General features: G+C 46.6%; 1 protein-coding gene across 4 annotated transcripts in view; it reads left to right on the forward strand.

Moving 5' to 3' along the window:
• Positions 1-11,177: 11,177 nt before the first annotated feature.
• Positions 11,178-26,171, forward strand: part of aadat (aminoadipate aminotransferase) — an 88,379-nt gene continuing 73,385 nt past the window's right edge. Inside the window, exons 1-2 of one of the 4 annotated variants that reach the window (XM_063049490.1) lie at positions 11,178-11,293; positions 22,840-22,909. In XM_063049490.1, the coding sequence (XP_062905560.1) occupies positions 11,260-11,293; positions 22,840-22,909 (104 nt within the window). In that variant the 5' untranslated portion in view covers positions 11,178-11,259. Of the gene's footprint in view, positions 11,294-11,549; positions 11,941-22,471; positions 22,628-22,839; positions 22,910-26,171 lie in introns of those variants that run through there. The other 3 variants (XM_063049488.1, XM_063049489.1, XM_063049486.1) reach the window with 3 other exon arrangements.

Genomic DNA, 26,171 nt, shown 5'->3' on the forward strand with positions numbered 1-26,171 from the left:
TGGGGGTGTCTAAGACCAGAGGACACAGCCTCAGAATAGAGGGACATCCTTTCAGAACAGAGATGAGGAGAAATTTCTTTACCCAGAGAGTGGTGAGTCTATGTTTTTTTTTTGTCACAGGCATCTGTGGAGGCCAAGTCTTTATGTACATTTAGGGCAGAGGTTGATAGATTCTTGATTGGTCAGGGCATGAAGGAATACGCAGAGAATGCAGGAGATTGGGGGTGAGGGGAAATTTGGATCAGCTATGATGAAATGACAGAGCAGACTCGATGGGCCAAATGGGCTAATTCTGCTCCTATATTTTATGGCTTTATGGTGAACCATACAGAGGAATGCGTCAATGACCAACATAGTCCAAATATTCTATGAAGGCATCCTACAAATGTTTCCAGTGCCAAAGTAGCATGCCCACATATTACTAACATCTTGGGAATGTGGGAGGAAAACAGAGCACTCAGAAGAAACCATCTCTCCCCACCTTCTTCTTCAGCCCTTTACCACTTCCACCTATCACCTGCCAGCTTTTTACTCCATTTCCCCACCCCCATCTGGTTTCACCTATCACCTGCCAGCTTTTTACTCCATTCCCCCACCCCCATCTGGTTTCACCTATCACCTGCCAGCTTTTTACTCCATTCCCCACCCCCATCTGGTTTCACCTATCACCTGCCAGCTTTTAACTTCATTCCCCCACCCCCATCTGGTTTCACCTATCACCTGCCAGCTTTTAACTTCATTCCCCCACCCCCACAACTCCCACATTCTATTCTGGCTTTTACCCCCTTTCTTTCCAGTGCCAATGAAGGGTCTCAGCCCAACACTTTGACTGTTCATTCCTCCCCATAGATGCTGCCTGACCTGCTGAGTTCCTCCAGCATTTTGTGCGTGTTGCTCAGATTTCCAGCATCTGCAGAATCTCTCATGTTTGGTATTTTTAAAGATCAATCTTTTACCTAATTTATCTTCTTTATAAAATCAATTTCTTTCTAAATGAAAGCTTCTTTTTCTCATTTTTGACAGTCAATTTGCATTGCCTTTTTCTGTAATGAGGCTGTCTAATTATTGCCTGTGATCTGTTATGCACACATTACAATATTGATATTTTATCCTGGTGAATGAGGTGTTGAAATAATGAACAAACTGATCACAGTTCACAGTTCTCTTCCACTCATTGATGGTTAAAAGGGCAGAGCTGAGGGGCTGCTGTGTGGACGTTGGGTTCAGTGCTGAAGGAACACTGTTGAGGGTCATTTCCAAGGGTGCACATTTCCAGACTCTGTTGTAAATAAAACAGATTCTGCAGACACTGGAAATCCAGAGCAACACTCACAAAATGCCGGAGGAACTCAGCAGGTCGGGTAGCACCTCTGTGGGGGGGAGGGCAATGAGTACAAGCTGGCAGGTGACAGGTGAAACCAGGTGAGTTAGGGGTGTGATGAAGCAAGAAGCTGGGATGTGATAGGTGGAAAAGGTGAAGGGCTGAAGGAGGAGGACTCGGGTAGGACAGCAGAGTGGACCATGGGAGACAGGGAAGGAGGAGGGGCACAAGAGCGAGGCGATGGGCAGGTGAGGAGAAGGGCTGAGAGGAGAACTCCTTGCTGAGTTCCTGCAGCATTTTGAGTGTGTTGCTTTTGTAGATAAATCTCATTGTTGGCCTTCCTCACCACTCTGCTCCCTCTGTACTAAGACAGTGCCATATTCCTTCTGTATTGTTCTGCCGAGCATTGGGAACATTATGCTAGCACTGGAATGTGTGGCGACACTTGCAGGCTGCTCCCTCCACACCCTTGATTGTTCACGCAAATGACACGTCACTACGTTTTGAAGTACACATGATAAACAAATTTGAATCTTGAATCTTAAATCTCAGAACAGTGCTCCCTCAGTGCCGATCCTCTGTGCAGCGTTTGCTAATCGCCTGGGAAGGTAAAATGCCACAGGTACTGACCGTCTGGTAGTGCAGTGTCCCTACGTTACTGATTCACTGGGAGTACAATATTGCAGAGGCACTGACTCCATTTCTGCGGTATTCACTTTTAACTTGAACTCAAACTGTGTGGCATTGGAGCATTGATATCCAGTGTCATCCAAACTGTTCTTGACTTCCCACCAGAAGACCACAGCAGCAAAATTGAGCTATACGGCCCATCAATTCCACTCCACCATTCTCCATCATGGCTGATTTATTCTCTCTCTCAATCCCATTCTCCTGCCTTACCCTAATCAAGTAGCTATCAACCTTTGCTTTAAGTATACCAACTTCCATCCTGCCCTCAAATTTATCTGGTCTATTTCTGACACCCCACTCCTCTTTCTTGATCTCACTGTCTCTGTCTCTGGAGACTGCTTATCCACTGATGTCTATTATAAACCAAAGGACTCTCACAGCTACCTGGACTATACCTCGTCTCATCCTGTTACTTTTAAAAATGCTATCCCCTTCTCTCAATTCCTCTGTCTCCGCCGCAACTGCTCTCAGGATGAGGCTTTTCATTCTAGAACATGGAGATATCCTCCTTTTTCAAAGAAAGGGGCTTCCCTTCCTCCACCATCAACACTGCTCTCAACCGTATCTCTTCCATTTCACACACGCCTGCTCTTAACCTATTCTCCTGCCACCCTATCAGGGGTAGGGTTCCTCTTCTCCTCACCTACCACCCCCCCCAGCCTCCACGTCCAGCACATAATTCTCCGAAACCTCCGCAGCCTCCAACGGGATCCCACCACCAAGCACACCTCTTCCTCCCCACCCTGCCCCACTCGCTACTTTCCGCAGGGATCACTCCCTATGCGACTCTATTGCCCATTCATCCCTCCCCACTGATCTCCTTCCCGGCAGTTATCCTTGCAAGTGGAACAAGTGCTACACCTGCCCCTACACCTCCTCCCTCACTACCATTCAGCGCCCTAAACAGTCCTTTCCGGTCAGGTGACACTTCACCTGTGAGTCTGTTGGGGTCATACGCTGCATTCAGTGTTCCTGGTGAGGCCTCCTGTATATCAGTTAGACCCGACGTAGATTAGGAGACTGCTTCACCGAGCACCTACGCTCCGTCCACCAGGAAAAGCGGGATCCCCCAGTGGCCACCCATTTTAATTCCACTTCTCATTCCCATTCCAGCATGTCCAATCAAGGCCTCCTCCACTGTCGTGATGAGGCCACACTTAGGTTGGAGGAACAACACCATTTTCCATTTGGGAGGCCTCCAACCTGATGGCATGAACATTGATCTCTCAAACTTCCCATACCACCCCCTTCACCATTTTCCATCCCCCTTTTCCTCTCTCATCTTATCTCCTTGTCCACCCATCGCCTCCCTCTGGTGCTCCTCCCCCCTTTTCTTTCTTCCATGGCCTTCTGTTTCTTTCACCAAACAACTTCCAGCTCCTTACTTCATCCCTCCCCCTCCAGGTTTCACCGATCATCTTGTGTTTCTCTACCCCTTCCCCCACCTTTTAATTCTACACCTCAGCTTTTTTCTCTAGTCCTGCCGAGCGGTTTCAGCTCAAAACATCGACTGTACTCTTTTCCTAGATGCTGCCTGGCCTGGTGAGTTCCTCCAGCACTTTGTGTGCGTTGTTAGGTTTTCTGGCATCTGCAGATTTTCTCTTGATTGTCTTTAAATATACCCAATGACTAGGCCTCCGCAGCCACCTGTGACAATGAATTCCACAGATTCACCACCACCTGACCAAAGAAATTCCTCCTCATCTCTATTCTAAAGGGATGTCCTTGTATTCTGAGGCTGTGCCCTCAGGTCCTACACTCCCCATCTGTAGGAAACACCCTCTCCGTGTCTACTCTATCTAACTTGTGAATATTCAATAGGTTTGAGTGAGATTCCCTTTCACTCTTCCGAACTCCAGCGCGTACCGGCCCAGAACTATCAATCACTCCTCAAGATTCATTTATCATGATCGAAGAATGTATGAATTATACAACTTTGAGATTTGCTCACTCACGGGTAGCCACAAAGCAAGAAACCCAAAAGAACCCAATTAAAGAAAACAATAAAAATAAAAATAAAGACAAAGACCAACACTGGAAGAGCAACAGAAAGAAAAAAAATTAAATCATGCAAACAATTGAAATGAACAACAACAGCGTTCTGAACCAAAACTGATCCACTGACAAAGTTGACTCATACATTAACTCACTGTTGACAGCAAGACCAGACTTCTTGTTTTCACATTGGCAACAGTGACACCTAATGGAAGTGGAATTGGAATTAGTTTATTACTGCCACACATACTGAGGTACAATGAAATGTTGTCCACACAGATTAAATCATTACACAGTGCATTGAAGAAGAAAAGGTTAAAACTTTAACAGCACAGAATGAAGTGGAACAACTACAGAGAAAGTGCAGTACAGTGCAGGTAAATGATCAGGTGCAATTGGATAAGATGCTGGAAATCCAGAGTAACACACTCAAAATGTTGGAGGAACTCAAAAGGCTGAGCAGCATCTACAGAGAGGAATAAAGAGTTGATGGTTCAGGCCCAGACCCTTCATTGGGAGTCCTGATGAAGGGTCTCGGCCCAAAACTTCGACTCTTCGTTCCTCTCCATTGTAACATTTAGAAGGTGCTACTAAATTAGTTCTATTCCCACTCCCTTGCCTTCCATTATTCATCTAATTGATTTCTGATGAAGCTGCTTCCATCATCCTTTAAGCAATGTGCTCCAGACCAGAACAACTTGATACTTAAATAAAATGTTTCCTCAGATTTCTCGATTTCCTGCACCAACCAGAATACCTCTTCTTCTCTTCACTTCACCATTTCTCCTTTCTTACTCTACAAAAAAGAATTCAATGTGGTTCTTAAATCATCTTTCTACTCTCATAACATTTGCACTTTTCAAAAATAAAGGCTTTCATCCCAAAAAAAATTATTAATTCTTCACTGCATTTTCTCTAAGCATAATGTCCTTGTAGCCTATACTCCTGTTTACAAAACCAATTATTTCTTACCTCTGATTAATAACCTTATCAGATTTTTCTGCCATCCTTAAGGCTCGTAATCATCTATCACTTAGGCCCCTTATGTTCTCACACCTGCATAAATATTTCAGCATTTTATTTAAACTTCACATTCACCCCCACCACAAGTTACCACTTTACAGTGCTTGGCATTAACTTTTGCCTGCTGAGTGCCAGCCCAGACATTTTATGCACTTCCAATTGCTGTCACGTTCTTTCTCACTGTTTATTAATAAGTCTGAGTTTTGCATATCTTCAAGCTTTCAAATAGGACCAGAAAAAGCAGTGGTCTCAAGTTAACACTGGAGCTACCACTGCTCATTCTGTAAAGCTGGAGCTTAGAAGAATGACGGGGGATCTCATTGAAACCTATTGAATATTAAAAGGCTGAGAAAGAGTGGATGTAGAGAGAATGTTTCCTATCGTGGGGGAGTCAAGGACCAGAAAGCACACCTTCAGAGTACAAAATCATCCCTTTACAACAGCGAGGAGGAGGAATTTATTTAGCCAGGAGGTAGTGAATCTGTGGAATTCATTGCTACGGATGGCTGTGGAGGTGAAGTCATTGGGTACTCAAGGTGTTGTATCTAAATGCACGTAGTATAAGAAATAAGGTGGATGATTTTGTTGCAATATTACATTTTGCCAGGTATGATGTTGTAGCCATCACTGAATCGTGGCTGAAGGATAGTTGTAGTTGGGAGCTGAATGTCCAAGGTTACACGTTATATCAGAAGGATAGGAAGGTAGGCAGAGGGGGTGGTGTGGTTCTACTGGTAAAGAATGGCATCAAATCAGTAGAAGGATGTGACATAGGATCGGAAGAGGTTGAATCCTTGTGGACAGAGTTAAGAAACTGCAACAGTAAAAGGAAATTGATGGCAGCTATATACAAGTCTCCCAACAGTGGCTGGGATGTGGACCACAGGTTACAAAAGGAAATAGAAAAGGCAAGTCAAAAGGGCAATGTTATGATAGTTACGGGAGATTTTAACATGCAGGTTGATTGGGAAAATCAGGTCGGTAATGGATCTCAAGAGAGTGAGTTTTTTGAATGCCTAAGAGATAGCTTTTAAGAGCAGTTTGTCATTGAGCCTACTAGGGGATCAGCTATACTGGATTTGGTGCTATGTAATGAACCGGAGGCAATTAGGGAGCTTCAGGTGAAAGAATACGATTGTGTTCAACTTGAAATTTGACAGGGAGAAAGTAAAGTCTGATGTAGCAGTATTTCAGTAGAATAAGGGAAATTACTATTGTATGAGAGAGGAGCTGGCCAAAGTAAATTGGAAGGAGATGCTGGCAGGGATGTCAGCAGAGCAGCAATGCCATGTGTTTCTGGGGAAAATGAGGAAGGTGCAGGGCACATGTATTCCAAAAATGAAGAAAATACTCAAATGGTAAAATAATACAACAGTGGCTGACAAGGGAAGTCAAAGCTAATGTAAAAGCAAAAGAGAGGGCATACAACGAAACAAAAATTAGTGGGAAGATAGAGGATTGGGAAGTTTTTAAAAACCTACAGAGAGCAACTAAAAAAAATCATTAGAGGGGAAAAGATGAAACATGAAAGCAAGCTAGCAAACAATATCAAAGTGGATAATAAAAGATTTTTCAAGTATGTTAAAAATAAAAGAGAAATGAGAGTGGATATAGGACCGCTAGAAAATGAGGCAGGAGAAATAATAACGAGGGACAAGGAGATGGCTGCTGAACTAAATGAGTATTTTGCATTAGTCTTCACTGTGGAAGACACTAGCAGTATCCCTGATGTTGTAGTGTGTGAAGGAAGAGAAGTGGGTGCAGTTACTGTTACAAGAGAGAAGTTGCTCAAAAAAACTGAAAGACCTAAAGGTACATGAGTCACCCGGACCAGATGAACTTCACCCTAGGGTTCTGAAAGAGGTGGTGTTAGAGATTGTGGTGGCATTAGAAATGATCTTTCAGAAATCATTGGACTCTGGCATCGTGCCAGAGGACTGGAAAATTGTAAACTTTACACCACTCTTTAAGAAAGGAGGAAGGCAGCAGAAAGGAAATTATAGAACAGTTGGCCTGACCTCAGTGGTTAGAAGATATTAAAGTCAATTGTTAAGGATGAGGTGATGGAGTACTTGGTGACACAGGACAAAATAGTACAAAGTCAGCATGATTTCCTTCAGGGAAAATCCTGCCAGATGAACCTGGTGGAATTCTTTGTGGAGATTACAAGTAGGATAGATAAAGGGGATGCAATGGATGTTGTATATTTGGACTTTCAGAAGGCCTTTGACAAGGTGCCACACATGAGTGTGCTTACCAGGTTAAGAGCCCGTGGTATTACGGGAAAGTTACCAAAATGGCTAGAGCATTGGCTGATTGGTAGGAGGCAGTGAGTGCAAATAAAAGGATCCTTTTCTGGTTGGCTGCCAGTGACTAGTGGTGTTCCCCAGGGGTCGGTGTTGGGACCATTTCTTTTTATGCTGTGTATAAATGATTTAGATGATGGAATAGATGGCTTCGTTGCTAAGTTCGCAGATGATACGAAGATTGGTGGAGGGACAGATAGTGTTGAGGAAACAGGATGCAGAAGGACTTAGACGGATTAGGAGAATGGACAAAAAAGTGGCAAATGAAATACAATGTTGAAAAATGCATGGTCATGCACTTTGGTAGTAAAAATGAATGTGCGGACTATTTTCTAAACTGGGTGAAAATCCAGGAATCTGAGACGCAGAGAGACTTGGGAGTCCTTGTGCAGAACACCCTGAAGGTTAACTTGCAGGCTGAGTTGGTGGTGAGGAAGGCAAATACCATGTTAGCATTCATTTCAAGAGGTCTAGAATACAAAAGGAAGGATGTGATGCTGAGGCTTTATAAAGCACCGGTGAGGTCTCACCTTGAGTATTGTGAACAGTTTTGGGCCCCTCATCTTAGAAAAGATGTGCTGGCACTGGAGAGGGTCCAGAGGAGGTTCACAAGGATGATTCCAGGAGTGAAAGGGTTATCATACGAGGAATGTTTGATGGCTCTGGGTCTGTAATCACTGGAATTCAGAAGGATGAGGGGGGATTTCATCGAAACCTTTCGAATGTTGAAAGGCCTAGACAGAGTAGATGTGGAAATGATGTTTCCCATGGTGGGAGAGTCTAGGACAAGAGGGCACAGCCTCAGGATAAAAGGGCGTTCTTTCAAAACAGAGATGCGGAGAAATTTCTTTAGCCAAAGGGTGGTGGGGGGGTGGGGGGAACATCGACTCAGATCATGAGAGGCCTGTGTCGAGCATTTTCATGCCTTACAAGGCGCAGATTGGAAGTCTGTTTGGGGCATCACTCCTCGCACAGACTAAAGCAATGTGTGATTAAGTGCCTTGCTCAAGGGCACAAACACGCTGCCACAGCTGAGGCTTGAACTAGTGACCTTGAGATAACTAGACGAATGCCTTAACCACTTGGCCACGTGCCCACGTGCCCAACAACAAATGGTGGTGAATTTGTGGAATTTGTTGCCACATGCAGCTGTGGAGGCCAGGTCGCTGGATTTATTTAAGGCAGAGATTGATAGGTTCTTGATTGGACATGGCATCAAAGGTTATGGGGAGAAGGTCAGGAACTGGGGTTGAGGAGGCGATAGAAAAATGGATCAGCCATGATTGAATGGCAGAACAGACTCGATGGGCCAGATGGCCTAATTCTGTCCGTATGTCTTATGTATGGTCTTATGAGTATGTCAGATCTTTGTGATTTTCATTCCCTGGGCTCTTTTAGGAGTTTGGCAATGAATGAGAAACTTCGATTCATTGATTCTTCGTGACCATTTATTTTAATGTTTGAAGAAAGATACGAACATCTGAAACTGAATGAGGAGCTGAGAAGCAAAAAGTTTCAATGTAAAGAAGAAAAGAAGAAGATGGTGTCTTTGAAAAATCTGTCACCTTTATACTTGAGATAACAGAAATCCTTCAGCTAGAAATAATCCAATAAATAGGAACACAATTAAGACAATGGCTCAGAGACATTATGTCCTGCTTAGACCTTGAAAAGATTAATTGTTCACTTCTTAATTCAGACATAAAGTTCCAAAAGGTGTGGGGACCTTTTCTTGAATATTTTCATAATTCCCGTTTAGATTAAGGGTTTATCCCTCTTTTTTTCTTTTACATTTAAATCCCTTACTTCCAGCTTCTTTCGGTTAAGACTTACGGCTTTTTTTTGATGTGTAAACATGTTATAGCTCAGGTAGTAGGCAATATACCTTCTTTTTATAAATACAACTCTGTGATGATAAAAGTTCTGATCAACTTTTCTATATATCGTAAGGTTGGCTTGGAGTTAGGTATTGGGAGGATGGGGTGGTAACTAACTTTATACGATTCTACTATGGGTGCTTTTCTTTAACTGTTATGAACTGTACATTTGGTATGTTTGTTTTGCACTGTATAAACCTCTTTTTTTACTGTTCTTTTTTGTTGTTGCATTGTAGAAACTTATTAAAAAATTTTGAAAAAACAATTATACCACATGTATAATGTGCTAATATTAGGAGCTGAAAAGTAATGTTGCAGCTATATAGGACCCTGATCAGACCCCACTTAGAGTGCTGTACTCAGTTCTGGTCGCCTCACTACAGGAAGATGTGGAAACCATGGAAAGGGTGCAGAGGATATTTACAAGGATGTTGCCTGGATTGAGGAGCATGCCTTATGAGAATAGATTGAGTAAACTTGGCCTTTTCTCCTTGGAGCAAAGGAGGATGAGAGGTGACCTGATAGAGGTTATAAGATGATGAGAGGCATTGATCCTGTGGATAGTCAGAGGCTTTTTCCTAGGGCTGAAATAGTTAGCATGAGAGGGCACAGATTTAAGGTGCTTGGAAGTAAGTACAGAGGAGATGTCAGGGGTAAGTATTCATCATTCAAGCAATGCGTTCTTTTTACCGCTGTCATCAGGAGGGAGGTACAGTAGCCTTCAGTCCCACACTACCTGTTTCAGGAACAGTTATTACCCTTCAATGCATCAAGCTCCTGAACCAGCGTGGATAACGTCACTCACTTCAACTCTGAACAGATCTCACGGCCTCAATTTCAAGGGCTCTACACCTTATGTTCTGGGTATTATTTATTTGTTTTTACTTGCAGAACTTGTCTTCTTTTCTACATTGGTTGCTGTGTACTGTTTTTCATTGCTTCTCTGTTATTTCTTTGCTCTACTGTGAATGCCTGTTGGCAAATAAAGCTGAGGGTAGTATATGGTGCCATAAAGTAGGAAACTTTGTTACATGGTGTGAGCAGAATTATCTGCAGCTTAATGTGAAAAAGACTAAGGAGCTGGTGGTAGATCTGAGGAGAGCAAAGGTACCGGTGACCCCTGTTTCCATCCAGGGGGTCAGTGTGGACATGGTGGAGGATTACAAATACCTGGGGATACGAATTGACAATAAACTGGACTGGTCAAAGAACACTGAGGCTGTCTACAAGAAGGGTCAGAGCCATCTCTATTTCCTGAGGAGACTGAGGTCCTTTAACATCTGCCGGACGATGCTGAGGATGTTCTACGAGTCTGTGGTGGCCAGTGCTATCATGTTTGCTGTTGTGTGCTGGGGCAGCAGGCTGAGGGTAGCAGACACCAACAGAATCAACAAACTCATTTGTAAGGCCAGTGATGTTGTGGGGATGGGACTGGACTCTCTGACGGTGGTGTCTGAAAAGAGGATGCTGTCCAAGTTGCATGCCATCTTGGACAATGTCTCCCATCCACTACATAATGTACTGGTTGGGCACAGGAGTACATTCAGCCAGAGACTCATTCCACCGAGATGCAACACAGAGCGTCATAGGAAGTCATTCCTGCCTGTGGCCATCAAACTTTAGAACTACTCCCTTGGAGGGTCAGACACCCTGAGCTGGTCCTGGACTTATTTCCTGGCATAATTTACATATTACTGTTTAACTATTTACGGTTTTATTACTATTTATTATTTATGGTGCAACTGTAACGAAAACCAATTTCCTCCGAGATCAATAAAGTATGACTATGAAATGTACTTTGAATTTTGAACTCCGCAGTGGGGAATCGGGGCCACCGTTCTTACTAGTTGATAATCCAGGTGAAAATATTCCTACAGCGAATTAAAAAGTGCCAATGTTAATTTCCACTGACTCAGAGTATTTGTTGCATAATCGCTGAGCCGGTTTTGCACCCACAATCTGGGCGGGCATTTAACCGGTTGCACTTCCCCCGTCGGCCCCCTTGGAGCGCAGTCGAGGCGGCACCGGAGCGAGCAGAGGGCCCGGCATGTCAGTGTCAGTGAATCGGGCACACCGTGCAGGTGAGAGCGGGCCACGGGGTTGAAGTACTCTCGCAATGGGCAGCGGCGGTGCGGGGGCTGCCCACCGGCCCAACCGCGCAGCTTCCACACGGTAGCGAGTCCGCTGCGGTCTGAAATCTGCATTGACAAATCCCCAGTTAAATATGTTCCCGACTAATGTCGTGGCTGCCCAGTCAGCTACTGCCTTAACATGGGTGGGAGTTCGTATTGCGCCTTCCCGTGGGTTGTGGCTGCACGCAGTTGCAGTTTATTTTTTTTAACGTCACTTACTGAAACACACACACAGACACAAATACTGGAGGGACTCGGCAGGCCAGGCAGTGGACGTTGCGGCCGAAACATCGACTATTTACTGTTTTCCTCAGCTGTTGCCTGACATGCTGAGCTCCTCCAGCAGATTCTGTGTCTCGCTTAGCAGGAAGTGCGTACATTGGTGGATGGCGATGCTAAAAAGGGTGAAGCACCTTCAATTACTCCAAAAGTCTGAGGTTTGGTAAAATACTGAAAGGCTTTTATTCGCTGTACAATACGACCTCCACAGTGAGTGTCGGCCCTGGACTGAGGGCGACGGGCAAGGCGAACACCTTTATACTGGACTCTGCGGGAGGAGCCACAGGAGCAGTCAGCAGAGGGTTGTGTCCAGACAGGTAACCGAGTTACAACATATATACATGGTTTACCACACTCACCCCTCCTTTTTTTAAAAGAGTCCCGCGGGGTGAAGTGACTGACAATATTTACAAGTATATTTACAGGTTAAGTCTATCAGGCGGTCGAGTCCGTCGCTGTGACCTACGTAGCACCGGCGGTAATTGCACCGGCGATGGCGGTTGTGCTGGCTCCGGCCTGACTTCAGGTGCCAGCACGTTAGGCGTCGGTAATCCCTCGTGCGTGTGCGTCGCGCCCGGTATGGGAGTGTCGTGTGGTGTCTGTATAGGGTTTGGGGTGCACGGTGTCTCATAGGTACATACATTGGTGGGTACGGGGGTCAATAGTCACCACGGAGTGTTCAGGGTAGGGGCCCGGAGCTCCTGCGGGCGCCAGGTCGCGGATGGAGACCGTGTCCTCCCGCCCATCAGGTAAAACCACGTAGGCATACTGGGGGTTCGCATTAAGTAAGTGAACCCTCTCGACTATCGGAGAGTATTTATTGCTCCTCGCATGTTTCTGGAGCAGCACTGGCCCCGGGGACGTCAGCCAAGTTGGTAGGGTGGTTCCAGTGGTCGATTTTCTGGGAAAAGAAAAGAGCCGCTCATGAGGGGTGGCATTGGTGGCCGTGCATAACAGGGAGCGGATGGAGTGGAGTGCCTCGGGAAGGACCTTCTGCCAGCGAGAGACCGGCAGTCCCTTTGACCTGAGGGCTAAGAGTGTGGCTTTCCACACTGTGCCATTCTCCTTCTCTACCTGTCCATTCCCCCGGGGATTATAGCTCGTGGTCCTACTGGTTGCAATTCCCCTAGCCAGTAGGTATTGGCGCAGCTCGTCACTCATAAATGAGGACCCCCTGTCACTGTGGATATAGCATGGGTATCCGAACAGAGTGAAGAGCTTGCGCAGGGCTTTTATAACTGATGTGGTAGTGGTGTCGGGGCAGGGGATGGCGAAGGGGAACCGCGAGTACTCGTCAATTATGTTAAGAAAGTACACATTGTGGTCGGTGGAGGGAAGGGGGCCCTTAAAGTCAATACTCAGTCGCTCAAAGGGGCGGGTGGCCTTGATGAGTTGTGCCTTTTCGGGTCGGTAGAAGTGCGGCTTGCACTCTGCACAGACTTGGCAGTCCCTGGTCGTCATCCTGATCTCCTCAAAGGAGTAAGGCAGGTTCCGGGCTTTCATGAAGTGGAAAAGCCGGGTGACTCCCGGGTGGCAAAGGTCTACATGTAGGGCGTATAGCCGGTCGATCTGCGCGCTGGCGCATGTTCCCCGGGATAGGGCGTCGGAGGGTTCATTGAGCTTCCCAGGCCTGTACATGATGTCATAGTTGTAGGTGGAGAGTTCGATTCTCCACCTCAGAATTTTATCATTTTTGATTTTGCTCCGCTGCTCATTATTAAACATGAATGCGACTGAGCGCTGGTCAGTTAGCAGGGTGAACCTTTTGCCGGCAAGATAGTGCCTCCAGTGCCTTATAGCTTCCACTATGGCCTGGGCCTCTTTCTCTACCGCAGAGTGCCGAATTTCAGGGCCTTGAAGGGTACGGGAGAAGAACGCCACTGGTCTTCCTGCCTGGTTGAGGGTAGCAGCCAGCGCAAAGTCGGAGGCGTCACTCTCTACTTGGAAGGGAATGGCCTCATCCACTGCATGCATTGCTGCTTTGGCAATGTCCCCTTTTATGCGGTTGAAGGCCGTGTGGGCCTCGGCAGAGAGGGGGAATGTGGTGGACTTGACCAGGGGCAGGCCTTGTCTGCATAGTTAGAGACTCATTGGGCGTAATATGAAAAGAAGCCCAGGCACCTTTTGAGGGCTCTGAGGGTATTGGGAAGAGGGAGTTCCAACAAGGGGCGCATACGGTCGGGATCAGGGCCAATGACTCCATTCTCCACGACACACCCAAGCATAGCAAGTCAGGTGGTCCCAAATACACGCTTGTCCTTGTTATAGGTGAGGTTGAAAGATTTGGCCGCTTGAAGAAATTTTTGGAGGTTGTTGTCGTGATCCTGCTGGTCGTGACGGCAGATGGTGATGTTATCCAGACATGGGAACATGGCCTTCAGTTGGCACTGGTCCACCATCCGGTCCATTGCCCTCTGGAAGACAGATACATCTTTCGTGACACCAAAGGGGACGTGCAGAAATTGATAAAGCCTGCCGTCCGCCTCGAAGGCAGTGTAAGGGCGGTCCTCCCGCGGATCGGGAGCTGATGGTAAGCGGATTTTAGGTCTATGGTCGAGTACACCTTGTACTGTGCTATCTGATTGACCATATCCATGATGCAGGGTAGAGGGTATGCGTCGAGCTGCGTGAACCTATTGATGGTCTGGCTATAGTCCACGACCATCCTATTCTTCTCCCCGTTCCGAACAACCGCCACCTGCGCCCTCCAAGGACTTGTGCTTGCCTCAGTGACCCCCTCCCTGAGCAGCCGCTGCACCTCCGACTTAATGAAAGCTCTGTCCCCCATGCTGTACCTCCTGCTTTTAGTTGCCACGGGTTTACAGTCAGGGGTCAGGTTGGCGAACAGCGGTGGGGGAGGGATCCTGAGGGTAGAGAGGCTGCAAGTGGTGTCGGTAGTGTGGCAGTTGGCATGATGTTGGGTGGGATGCGCGGGTCGGTGTGTGTGTGTGTGCTCAGTAGCAGGGTACGTGACATATCTCTACAAAACAGGGGATTTATGACAGTAATTGGTGGGAGGGGCCCATCATACTTCATTGTCACGCTTTTCAGGTGGCTCTGGAAGTCCAACCCCAACAGCACAGGGGCACACAGTTGAGGCAAGACCAGTAACTTAAAGTCCCGATATTCTGTGCCCTGCACCACTAGTGTCGCTACACAACCCGCCCGGATGTCTGTTGTATGCGACCCGGAGGCCATGGTGACCCTCCGACTTACCGGCCGTATCATGAGTCCACAATGCTGCGCCGTGGCCGGGTGGATAAAACTCTCCGTGCTGCCTGTGTCAAACAGGCAGCTTGTCCTGTGCCCCTCCACCAGGATGTCCATCATTGACCTTGCGAGCTGGTGGGGAGCACTTTGGTCGAGGGCCACGAAAGCCAGGGTGGGATCGCTGTCTTGGTCCAGCGCGATGGGGTGGCCTGTGAGCACCCATTGGTCGTAGGTGGTGGGAGGTGGCGCCGACCAAGATGGCCGCCCCCATGTCTCGCACGTGGTGGCGGCGTGCAGGGAAGATGGCCGCCCCCATGTCTCGCACGTGGTGGCAGTGTGCAGGGAAGATGGCGACCCCCACGACTCGCACACGGCACTGCTCAATCCCGCTCGCGGTTTTGACTTGCAGACCTTGGCGAAGTGGCCCTTCTTTCCGCAGCTGGAACAGGTAGCTTGTCGGGCCGCGCAGCGTTTCCGGGGGTGCTTCTCCAGTCCGCAGAAGTAGCACTTCGCGGACTCACGACTGGCGGCAGCCAAGGTCGATTCGCCGGCGGGTTGCGGGGTCTGTGGCGCCCACGAGACCATCGGGGGATCGCGTGCCTGGAGTTATGCAGAGTGGCCTCCAACGTATCAGCCAGCTCGATCACCGAACTTAGGGTAAGATCGGCTTTTTCCAGCAGCCGCTGGCGCACGTACACTGACCTGGTCCCCTTGACGAAGGCGTCTCTCACTAGGAGTTCTGCATGCTGCCCCGCCGTCAGCTCCTGGCAATTGCAGGCTTGCACGAGCGTCTGTAGGGCCCGGACAAACTCAGCACTCGATTCCCCGGACCGTTGTTGCCGTGTCGCTAAGCGATGCCGAGCATAGACGCTGTTTATCGGCCGCAGGTATTGTCTTTTGAGTGCATTCATCACGCCATCGTAGTTCAGCTGGTCTCTGATCAGCGAATAGACCCGTGGACTGACCCTGGAGAGTAGAACTCTGCGCTTCGCTACGGGGTCGGTCGCTTTAATCTCCTCTAGATACGCTTCGAAGCAGGCCAGCCAGAGTTCGAAAGTGTTTCCAGTGTCAGGCATTTGCGGTTCGAGGTCTAATTTTTCTGGTCTCAGAGCCTGTTCCATGTTTTAAAACGTACAGCGAATAAAATTGAAGCACCTTCGATTACTCCAAAAGACTGAGGTTTGGTAAAATACTGAAAGGCTTTTATTCGCTGTACAATACGACCTCCACAGTGAGTGTCTGCCCCCCGGACCCCGGACTGAGGGGGAGGGGCAAGGCGAACACCTTTATACAGGACTCTGTGGGAGGAGCCACAGGGGCAGTCAGCAGAGGGGTGTGTCCAGACAGGTAACCGAGTTACAACATATATACATGGTTTACCACAAAGGGGCAAAGGAAAAAAAAACCCAGATACTTTGATTTCGCTGCTGATCCCAATATCTGCAGCCTCTGGAAACTGGAGTCAAGAGCAATGAGTAATCTTTTGTTGGAACTCAGCGGGTCGACCAGAAACCCCCCCCCAACTCCATCCATCACGTATGGTGCTCGACCTGCTGCATTCCTCCAGCAGGCTGGAACGTAGAACAGTACAACATAAGCAGAAGCTCTCTGGCCCAACATATTGTGCCAAATTAATCTAGTAACTAAATGCTCAATTAAACTGATCACTTCTGCCTAGACAATGTCCATATCTCCCCATTGTCCCCACGTTAAGAGCCTCTCAGCCTCCCTGTTCTTTCTGCCTCCGCTACCACCACTGGTAGCATATTCCAGGCATCCTCCAATCTCTGGAAAATAAAAACTTGCCCTGCATATTTCACAAATGAGAAAATCTGCAAGTGCTGGAAATCCAAGCAACACACACACACAATGCTGGAGGAAGGCCAGGCAGCGCACAGACATCCCACCCTGCAAAAACTGACTTCAGGGAGGTAGCACCATCAATTTGCGGGAGACTTCCGGGAGAGGTGGGATGTCTGCAATAGAGTAGCTCCTTAGCAGCTAGCCAGCTAGTTTAAATAACGTTAGCTACGCTAATGAACGAATGACACCTGTTAAACTCACCTCAACATGTCTTTTACAGTCTTAACCCACCATGGGCAATAGAAAAGTCACTGTTGCAAACCGTGCAGCGAGCAACACTCTCATTATTTTTGACCCCTATTAGGCAGGGGTACACTTTAGTGTAGTCTGGGGTGATGTACGTTTGATATTTTTTTGGAACACTCTGCCATGGTGCGCTGTCGCTCTCGTGCTCTCGCTTGCTTGCTCTCACGCTTTCTCTCTCTCGCTTGCTTTGTCGCTCGCGCACTCTCTCGCGCTCTCACTTGCTTTCTCTCGCTCGCCCTCAAAAAAATTGATTTCTGTGACATTGTATATAATTTGCGGGCATCAGGGAGCCACTATTCATATGCAGGAGACTCCCAGAACTTCCGGGAGAGGTAGGATGTCTGAGCGCATTTCCTTTGAATTCACCCCTCTCACCTTAAATGCATGATTTCTAATGGACATTATCATCACCGTTGTGGGCTGTGTCGTATAATGTGGGTGATCGTGATCTCATGGCAATGATTGTTCTCGGCAAATTTTTTCTACAAAAGTAATTTGCCATTGCCTTCTTCTGAGCAGTATCTTTACAAGATGGTTGACCCCAGCCATTATCATTACTCTTCAGAGATTGTCTGCCTGGCGTCAGTGGTCGCATAACCAGGACGTGTGCTATGCACCGACTGCTCATACGACCATCTGTCACGGTTTCACGTGACCTTGATCCGGGAGCGGAGGGGGGAGGGCTAAGCAGGTGCTTGGCCTTGCCCAGAGATGACCTGCGGGCTAGTGGAGGGAAGGACTGCCTTACACCTCCTTTGGTAGAGACGTACTTCCACCCCGTCACCCCTTATAATACATGCTCTCTCATCTCGGCGGCATCCTGGAGAACCTCTTCAGCACCCCCTCCAAAGCCTCCACATCCTTCCTGTAACGAGTGACCTGATTTTATGTTTACCTGCAGTCTCACTGCAGGAGGAGGAGGTACAGGGGCCTGGAGACAACATTCCATGTTGTAGGAATAGCTTCTTCGCCTCTACCATCAGATTTCTGAACGGACAGTGATGCATGAACACCATCTCACTCTTTTTGCACTACTTTATTTATTTCTTTGTTTGTTTGTTTATTTATACAGCATAGAGCAGGCCCTGACAATCCCTACTAACCCTAACCTCATGACAGGACAATTTACAATGGCCAGTTAACCTGGCTGACATGTCTTTGGACTGTGGGAGCACCCGGGGAAACCAGTAGGAGGCAACACAGTAGCGTAGCAGTGATCACAACGCTTGACAGTGCCAGCAACCTGGCTTCGATCCCCAGCACTGCCCGTAGGGAGTTTGTATGTTCTTTGTATGTTTCCTCAGTTGCCCCGGTTTCCTCCCACAGTCCAATGACGCATCGGTTGGTAGGTTAATTGGTCATTGTAAATTGTCCTGTGATTAGGCTATAATTAAATCAGGGGATTGCTGGGCAGTTCAACTTGAAGGACTGGAAGGCTGTGTTCCGCACTAATAAATCCATGAAATAAAAACCCCATACTTTCCCCATGGAGGCTGTATAGACTCCTTTTAGGAGGATGCTGGAATTGAACTGTGAACTCTGGGAGTGCTCTGAGCTGCAAAAGCATTGCACTAACCATGGTGCCCAGAGTATTAAATAAATTCCAATAAGAGATGTACATGGTGGATTTCGCTACACAGGGATACTCAGGAGCGGTTCATTTTGCACCGATTAGCACTGGCTGACTCAATTAGCTGAAGTTTCATGGAAATATTTTAAACAGTATTTAAATAAACTTTGTACTTTAGTGTCACCAAACAATTGATACTAGAGCATACAATCATCACAGCGATATTTGATTCTGCGCTTCCAGCTCCCTGGATTACAAATATTAAATATTAAAAATAGTTAAAATTAGTAAATATTAAAAATTTAAATTATAAATAATAAATAGACCATAGAAAAATGGAAAGTAAGGTAGTGCAAAAAAACCGAGAGGCAGGTCCGGATATTTGGAGGGTATGGCCCAGATCCGGGTCAGGATCCGTTCAGCAGTCTTATCACAGTTGGAAAGAAGCTGTTCCCAAATCTGGCCATACGAGTCTTCAAGCTCCTGAGCCTTCTCCCGGAGGGAAGAGGGACGAAAAGTGTGTTGGCTGGGTGGGTTGTGTCCTTGATTATCCTGGCAGCACTGCTCCAACAGCGTGAGGTGTAAAGTGAGTCCAAGGACGGAAGATTGGTTTGTGTGATGTGCTGGGCTGTGTTCACGATCTTCTGCAGCTTCTTTCGGTCTTGGACAGGACAACTTCCATACCAGGTTGTGATGCACCCCAGAAGAATGCTTTCTACGGTGCCTCTATAAAAATTAGTGAGGGTTTTAGGGGACAGGCCAAATTTCTTTAGTTTTCTCAGGAAGTAAAGGCACTGGTGGGCCTTCTTGGCAGTGAACTCTGCTTGGTTGGTCCAAGTCAGGTCATTTGTGATATTGACCCCGAGGAACTTAAAGCTTTTGACCTGTTCCACTTGCGCACCACCGATGTAAATTGGGTTGTGCGGTCCGCTACTCCTTCTGAAGTCAACAGCCAATTCCTTCATCTTGCTGACGTTGAGGGATAGGTTATTGTCTTCTCACCATGCCACCAGGTTCTTAACTTCCTCTCTGTACTCAAACTCATCATTACCCGATATACGGCCTACAATTGTTGTGTCATCGGCAAACTTACATATTGAGTTTGATGGAAACTTGTCTACACAATCATGGATGTACAGTGAGTACATCAGGGGACTGAGTACACTGCCTTGTGGGGCACCAGTGCTCAGACTGATTGTAGAGGAGAGCTTGTCCCCTATTTATACAGTCTGGGTCCTGTCTGTGAGGAAATTGAAGATCCAGCTGCAGTTCTGAGTGCTAAGGCCCAGGTTCCGGAGCTTGGGAATCGGTTTATTTGGAATGATGGTATTAAAGGCGGAGCTGTAGTCAATGAAAAGGAGCCTTACGTATGCGTCTTTATTCTCCAGGTGTTCTAAGAAGGAATGTAGGGCCAGAGAGATGGCATCTGCCGTTGACCTGTTGCTCCGGTAGGCGAATTGCAAAGCATCGAGGTTGACCGGTGGGCTGTGGTTGATGTGTGCCATAACCAATCTCTCAAAGCACTTCACAGCAATTGATGCCAGAGCCACAGGTCGATAGTCATTCAGGCATGCCACCTTGCTCTTCTTCAGCACTGGGATTATCGTTGCCTTCTTAAAACATGAGGGGATCCTAGACTGAAGCAAGGAGCAGTTGAAGATGTCAGCAAACACACCAGCTAGCTCGCTTGCACGGACCCAGAGAACACGTCCAGGGACGCCATCTGGGCCCATCACCTTCCTTGAATTTATCTTCAGGAAGGCCTTTCTAACGTCCTCCTCAGTGATGATGAATCTCGATGCCACCAGGTCTGGTTTATCCGGAGGGAGCGGGACACTCCTCTTCTGTTCGAATCTTGCATAGAATACATTAAGTTCATCAGGAAGAGAAGCGCCACAGTTATTGATATTCCCAGCCTTTTCTTTGCACCCAGTGATCTCATTTAGACCCTGCCATCCCTCTGGATAGCCTGGGCTTCCAGCTTGGCTTGATATTGCCTCTTGGCGCCCTTAATGGCTTTCCAGAGTTCACGCCTGGATTCCGTGTAGCGACTGGTATCCCCGGACCTAAAAGCCGCAGCTCTAGCCTTTAAAAGGGACTTGACCTCATAATTCATCCAAGGTTTCCGGTTAGGGAAAACCCGGATTGTCTTGCGAGACACCCAGAACAAATTAGAACACTACCGATAGTACTACAGTACTATAAAACTGAGTATTAGTTTCTAATACTTGCCAAGAGAAGAATTCAGTTTGGTATAGACTGCCGTACTTTTGATTGACTGTAAATGAATAATGAGTGTGCACACCCAGCGAAGCTAATGGACTGCCTTCATACAATGCTATCGACAGTGGCATCCTCCAAATCATAAACAAGAGAAAATCCGTAGATGCTGGAAATCCGAGCAACACACGCAAAATGCTGGAGGTACTCAGCAGGCCAGGCAGTGTCTTTGGGGAAAAAAGTACAGTTGACGTTTCAGGCGGAAACATTTTTGGGACACTTCCGGTCCTGGCGAAGACTTTCGGCCCAAAACGTCAACTGTACTTTTTTCCATAGATGCTGCCTGGCCTGCTGAGTTCCTTCAGCTTTTTGTGTGTCATCCTCCAAGTCTTCGTTTTCATTGTAACATTCAAGATGATTGCCAATACCTTGAAATTCTACATAGTTTTTAGATTAGATTATGAGGACACACAGTCCTCCTTTGTTGTCATTTAGTAATGCATGCATTAAGAAATGATACAATGTTCCTCTAGTGTGATATCACAGAAACACAAGACAGACCAAGACTGAAAAAACTGACAAAAACCACATAATTATAACCTATATTTACAACAGTGCAAGCAATACCGTAATTTGATAGAAGAACAGACCGTGGGCACGGTTAAAAAAAAGTCTCAAAGTCTCTCGAAAGTCCCAACATCTTACGTAGATGGTAGAAGGAAGAAAACTCTCCCTGCCATGAGCTTCCAGCACCGCAAACTTGCCGATGCAGCACCCTGGAAGCACCCGACCACAGTCCGACTCTCAGTCCGTCCGAAAACTTTGAGCCTCCGACCAGCCCTCCGACACCAAGCACCGAGCACCATCTCTGCCAAGCGCTTTAACCCCAGCCCCGGCCACCAGCAACAGGCAGAGCCGAGGATCTGGGGCCTTCCCCTCCGGAGATTCTCGATTGCACAGTAGCAGCAGCAGGGAACCAGGCATTTCAGAAGTTTCTCCAGATGTTCCTCCGTGCTTCTCATGTCTGTCTCCATCAAATCAGGATTGTGCACGGCCCCTATTTAACAAATTTAACAAATATGATATCATTTCACTGGAGAGGCAGCACGTGCTGCGTCGCGCCGCCATCTTCTCCTCCCCTCCCTAGTTCCTAACTTGTTGAAGTAATGAAATTGTTTCATTTTCACTATAGTCCATTTCTGGCATCTCTAAGCCTGAATGCCTGAAACCACAGTGAGCAAAACAGTTCTGAATTATCTTACTGCTTATTTCTCCCCAACTATCAGTGACAAAAATCACTGATCTTTGAAAACAAGCACATGCTACTGACACTATTTAAAAACTGTTCACTTGAAGCACAGTGTAGCATCCAAAGGCCACACTAGCGACTGACACTAGTTTATTACTGTTCAACAATAGTCTCCTGCCCCAATTAAGTGTCTTAGTGGCCCAAATAAATGAAAGGATTCCTGGCTATTTTCTTGATTAGATTTTATTCTTTATAAGTTGTCCCAAATAAGCAGCTGCCCAAATTAACCGAAGGCCTAGTTAACCAGAATCCACTGTATACTTTATTGTAATTTATAGTTTTTTAAGTACTGCATCATGCAGCCACTGTAAAACAAGAAGTTTCATAGCATAGGTTAGTAATGATAAACCTGATTCAGAGATTGTACTGTTAACCCCATGCACTGATTAACTGGCAAGGAAGTGTCAAATAGCAGGTTGAAGTCCACAGTTTTGGTGGCTCAGGAGGTGCATTTAGTTGAGAACGGCTGAGATTCACAGGATCATAAAAAATTCTTAACTTCATACTACTGCTATTGAGGCTATTTCTGCTACTTTAAGTTCAAGTTTTATTTAATGACATGAATTTAAATCCCCCAGCTGTCAGAGTGAGTATTGAACTCTTCACATCAGCAGTCTGTCGCTGGTCTGGTAACTTACTGGTTTTCCCTGGATCTTCAACACAGATTGAGAAAGGCGCTGGTTAAAACTGTTCAGAGTAGAAGTTTGTTGCCTTGATTTCTTAAGCATATTTCTTTCTCTGAGGATGTGGTTAATCTGTTTTGTTTCTTTAGGTCTCACGTTTGAATTTGTTTTGCAGAACATGAATTACTCAAGATTTATCAACGCAGTGGGTGCAGCTCGAAAGTTATCACCCATCAGGGTACTGAGTAAGTAGCCAGATGGTTGTGTCGCTTCCACGCTTGTATTAACAAAGGCGATTAGGACGGTGTAAGATAAAGGAGCAGAGTGGGCCCTCCATTCAGTTTAATTCTTCATTCCGCATCTCGCCACCATTCCACGCCATCTGTGTCCGTGCGAGGTTGGATTGCAGTGACGGGTGAATGAGCCCGCTGAAAGGCCAGAGCCTGGAATGCTGGCTGGAATCCAGCGTGCTTGTTTGGTGAGCTGAAGCTCACTGAGTTCTATTTCTGACTGGCTCTGGAGATTTATTTGCTGCATGTATATCGAAGCATGCAGTGAAGTGTATATCGTTTTGTGCCAACACAGTCCGAGTTTGTGCTGGGAGGTAGCCCGTAGTGTCACCACGCTTCCAGCACCAGCCTCGCATGCCCACAATTTACTATCTCCTACTAACCTATCTGTCTTTGGGCTGTGGGAGGATACTGGAATGCAAGGACCAACCCCACGTGGTCATGGAGAAACGTACAAACTCCTTACAGTAACGGCAGGAATTGAACTCTGGTTGCTGGCGCTTTAAGATGTTACGCTGCTGTGGCACTCAGTAAGGCCTTTAAACTGAGCGGGACACAGTTTCCTGCTCCCTGTAAACTAACTGGGCTCACTGGAAAACTTATTCTGGTTATTGTTAAACTTATTCACTTGTATCGTCTGAAACAAAACAGTGAAATAGAAGTGTGTAATATCCAGTAGTCCAGTGCTACCAAGGTCCTGGGGGTGATGGATTATTAGAGTTTTACTGTTTGTTCTGTACGGGGACCTTTTGAAAAGATTATCCACCTAGGCTCGGGCTGGCAGGCATGATTCAGGACAATGTGCACTAATGTCCTAAGCAGTATTGTGAAGAAATTTTGATGTTGTCTCCCTTGCTCAAAGTTCAAAGTAAGTTTATTATCCAAGTGTGTGTATATATGTGTGTGTGTGTGTGTGTGTATATATATATATATAATGTGTGTGTGTGTATATATATATGTGTGTGTGTATGTGTATATATGTATCTGTGATTGTATGTGTATATATAATATATACATATAAAACACGCTGGTTTCCTTGGCTGCGTAAGTCTAGGGAAAACAACCTCCCGCCCCACCCCGCCCCGCCAGACTTGTGAGACTGAGGCGCTCTCCCACCCCAAACCCCTGTTGGTGTGGATGCTGTGTAGTTTGCTATCCTGTTACCAATCAGTGCCACAAAATAACAGATAGTATATCACACATGATTAAAAGGTTATATTTATGAATCTTAATTTGACTAAAGGGTTAGTAAAGAAAAGAACAAAAAAAAAGAAGAGGGTCCACTTTAACGAAACAGTCAAATATGCACAAGTTGGAGCTCACGGTTTCTCCATAGTCACCGATCCTCAATCGATCTCGCCCCCTGAATTTGTCAAATCACGGTCCCGCTCCAGGTGAAATCCTGCGTCTTCCCTCTTCATCCCCTCTCGAACCTAAAGCCCCAAGCCCAACCTGAGTGTCCCTCACCAGAGAAACTTCCGGTTAATTCGACCGTCCTAACTGGATGGCAGACATTTCTGCTCATCTCTTACCTTCAACAATCACCCAAACAAGGTGAAAACAGAACAGACTGCTCTTACAGAGCTTAGCTGCTAAATGAAATACATACAGCATAACAGTAAAAATATGAACCAGGGCATTACATATATGTTTCTGGTGGTGGGGTGTAGATACGTCTCTACCAAAGGAGGTGGAAGGTGCCCCTTCCTTCCACGGGCCTGCAGGTCACCCTTGGGCAAGGTGTAGCACCTGCTCAGGGTCACATGGTGGATGGGAGCAGATGGGGTATGGCTGTATGAGCAGCTGGTGTATATCATAAGTCCTGGTGATGTGACCTGCGATGCCAGGAAAATAATCTCTGAAGAGTATTGATAATGGCTAGGGTCACTCGTCTTTTAAAGACACCGCCCAGAGAAGGCAAACCACTTCTGTAAGAAGAAAAAATTGTCAATAACAATCATGGTCATGGAAAGACCACATCATACGACATGGCACATAATGAATGAACGATATATCAGTGACCATATACAATCCAGAGATTCACCTTCTTGCAGGCATTCACAGTGAATAAAAAAAATCACAATACAATCAAAGAAAGATCACAACCAACAATCAATGTGCAAAAGACAGAAAACTGTAAAAAAAAAGAAAAATGTTTAAAAATAGCATTAATAATCGGAGGGAGGAGAAGATGGCGGCGCAACGCAGCGCGCGCGGCCTCTCCGGTGAATGATATTGTATTTGTTAAGTAGGGGCCGTGCACAATTCTGATTTGATGGAGACAGCTGTGATAAGCACGGAGGAACATCTGGAGAAACTTCTGAAATGCCCGGTTCGCTGCCGCTGCTACTGTGCGATCAAGAATCTCCGGAGGGGAAGACCCCAAATCCTCGGCTTTGCCTGTTGCTGGCAGCCGGGGTTGGGGTCGAAGTGCTCGGCAGAGATGGTGCTTGGTGTCAGAGGGCTGATCAGAGGCTCGAAGATTTCAGACGGACTCAGAGTCGGTCTGTGATTGGGTGCTTCCAGGATGCTGCATCGGCAAGTTTGCAGCGCTGGAAGCTCATGGCAGGCAGAGTTTTCTTCCTTCTACCGTCTGCGTGAGATGATGGGACTATCGAGAGACTTTGAGACTTTTTTTTACCGTGCCCATGGCCTGTTCTTCATCAAATTACGGTATTGCTTGCACTGCTGCAGCTATATGTTATAATTATGTGGTTTTTGTCAGTTTTTCAGTCTTGGTTTGTCTTGTGTTTCTGTGATATCACACTGGAGGAACATTGTATCATTTTTTAATGCATGCATTACTAAATGACAATAAAGGAGGACTGCGCGTCCTCATAATCTAATCTAATCTAATCTAATCTAAAATAATAATGAGACGCAGCGTCCTTGAAAGTGATGAAGTGAGTGAAGTTGAGTGAAGTTGTCCCCTCTGGGTCAAGAGCTTGATGGTTGAGGGGTAATAACACACAGTTTGTGACCAGATCAGGTTTTAGACGGGCATGACTCAGTCCAGTAATCATCACAAATTAATAAGAGAGAGCGGATTTTCATAAGCACAGCTTTGGGGAATAAAAGGTGCCTCACTTCTAAGCCAATTTTCTTCATGTATAGGGACCAACCAATTATTCCATTTTCTACATGACGCCTTCCATTGCTTTGGTTGCCCCTGAATATTGCGTCCTGGCTGTCTACGTGATATACAAGCCAGGGCAGT

This window comes from Mobula hypostoma, chromosome 5 (genome assembly GCF_963921235.1).
Source record: "Mobula hypostoma chromosome 5, sMobHyp1.1, whole genome shotgun sequence".
Lineage (NCBI taxonomy): Eukaryota > Metazoa > Chordata > Chondrichthyes > Myliobatiformes > Myliobatidae > Mobula > Mobula hypostoma.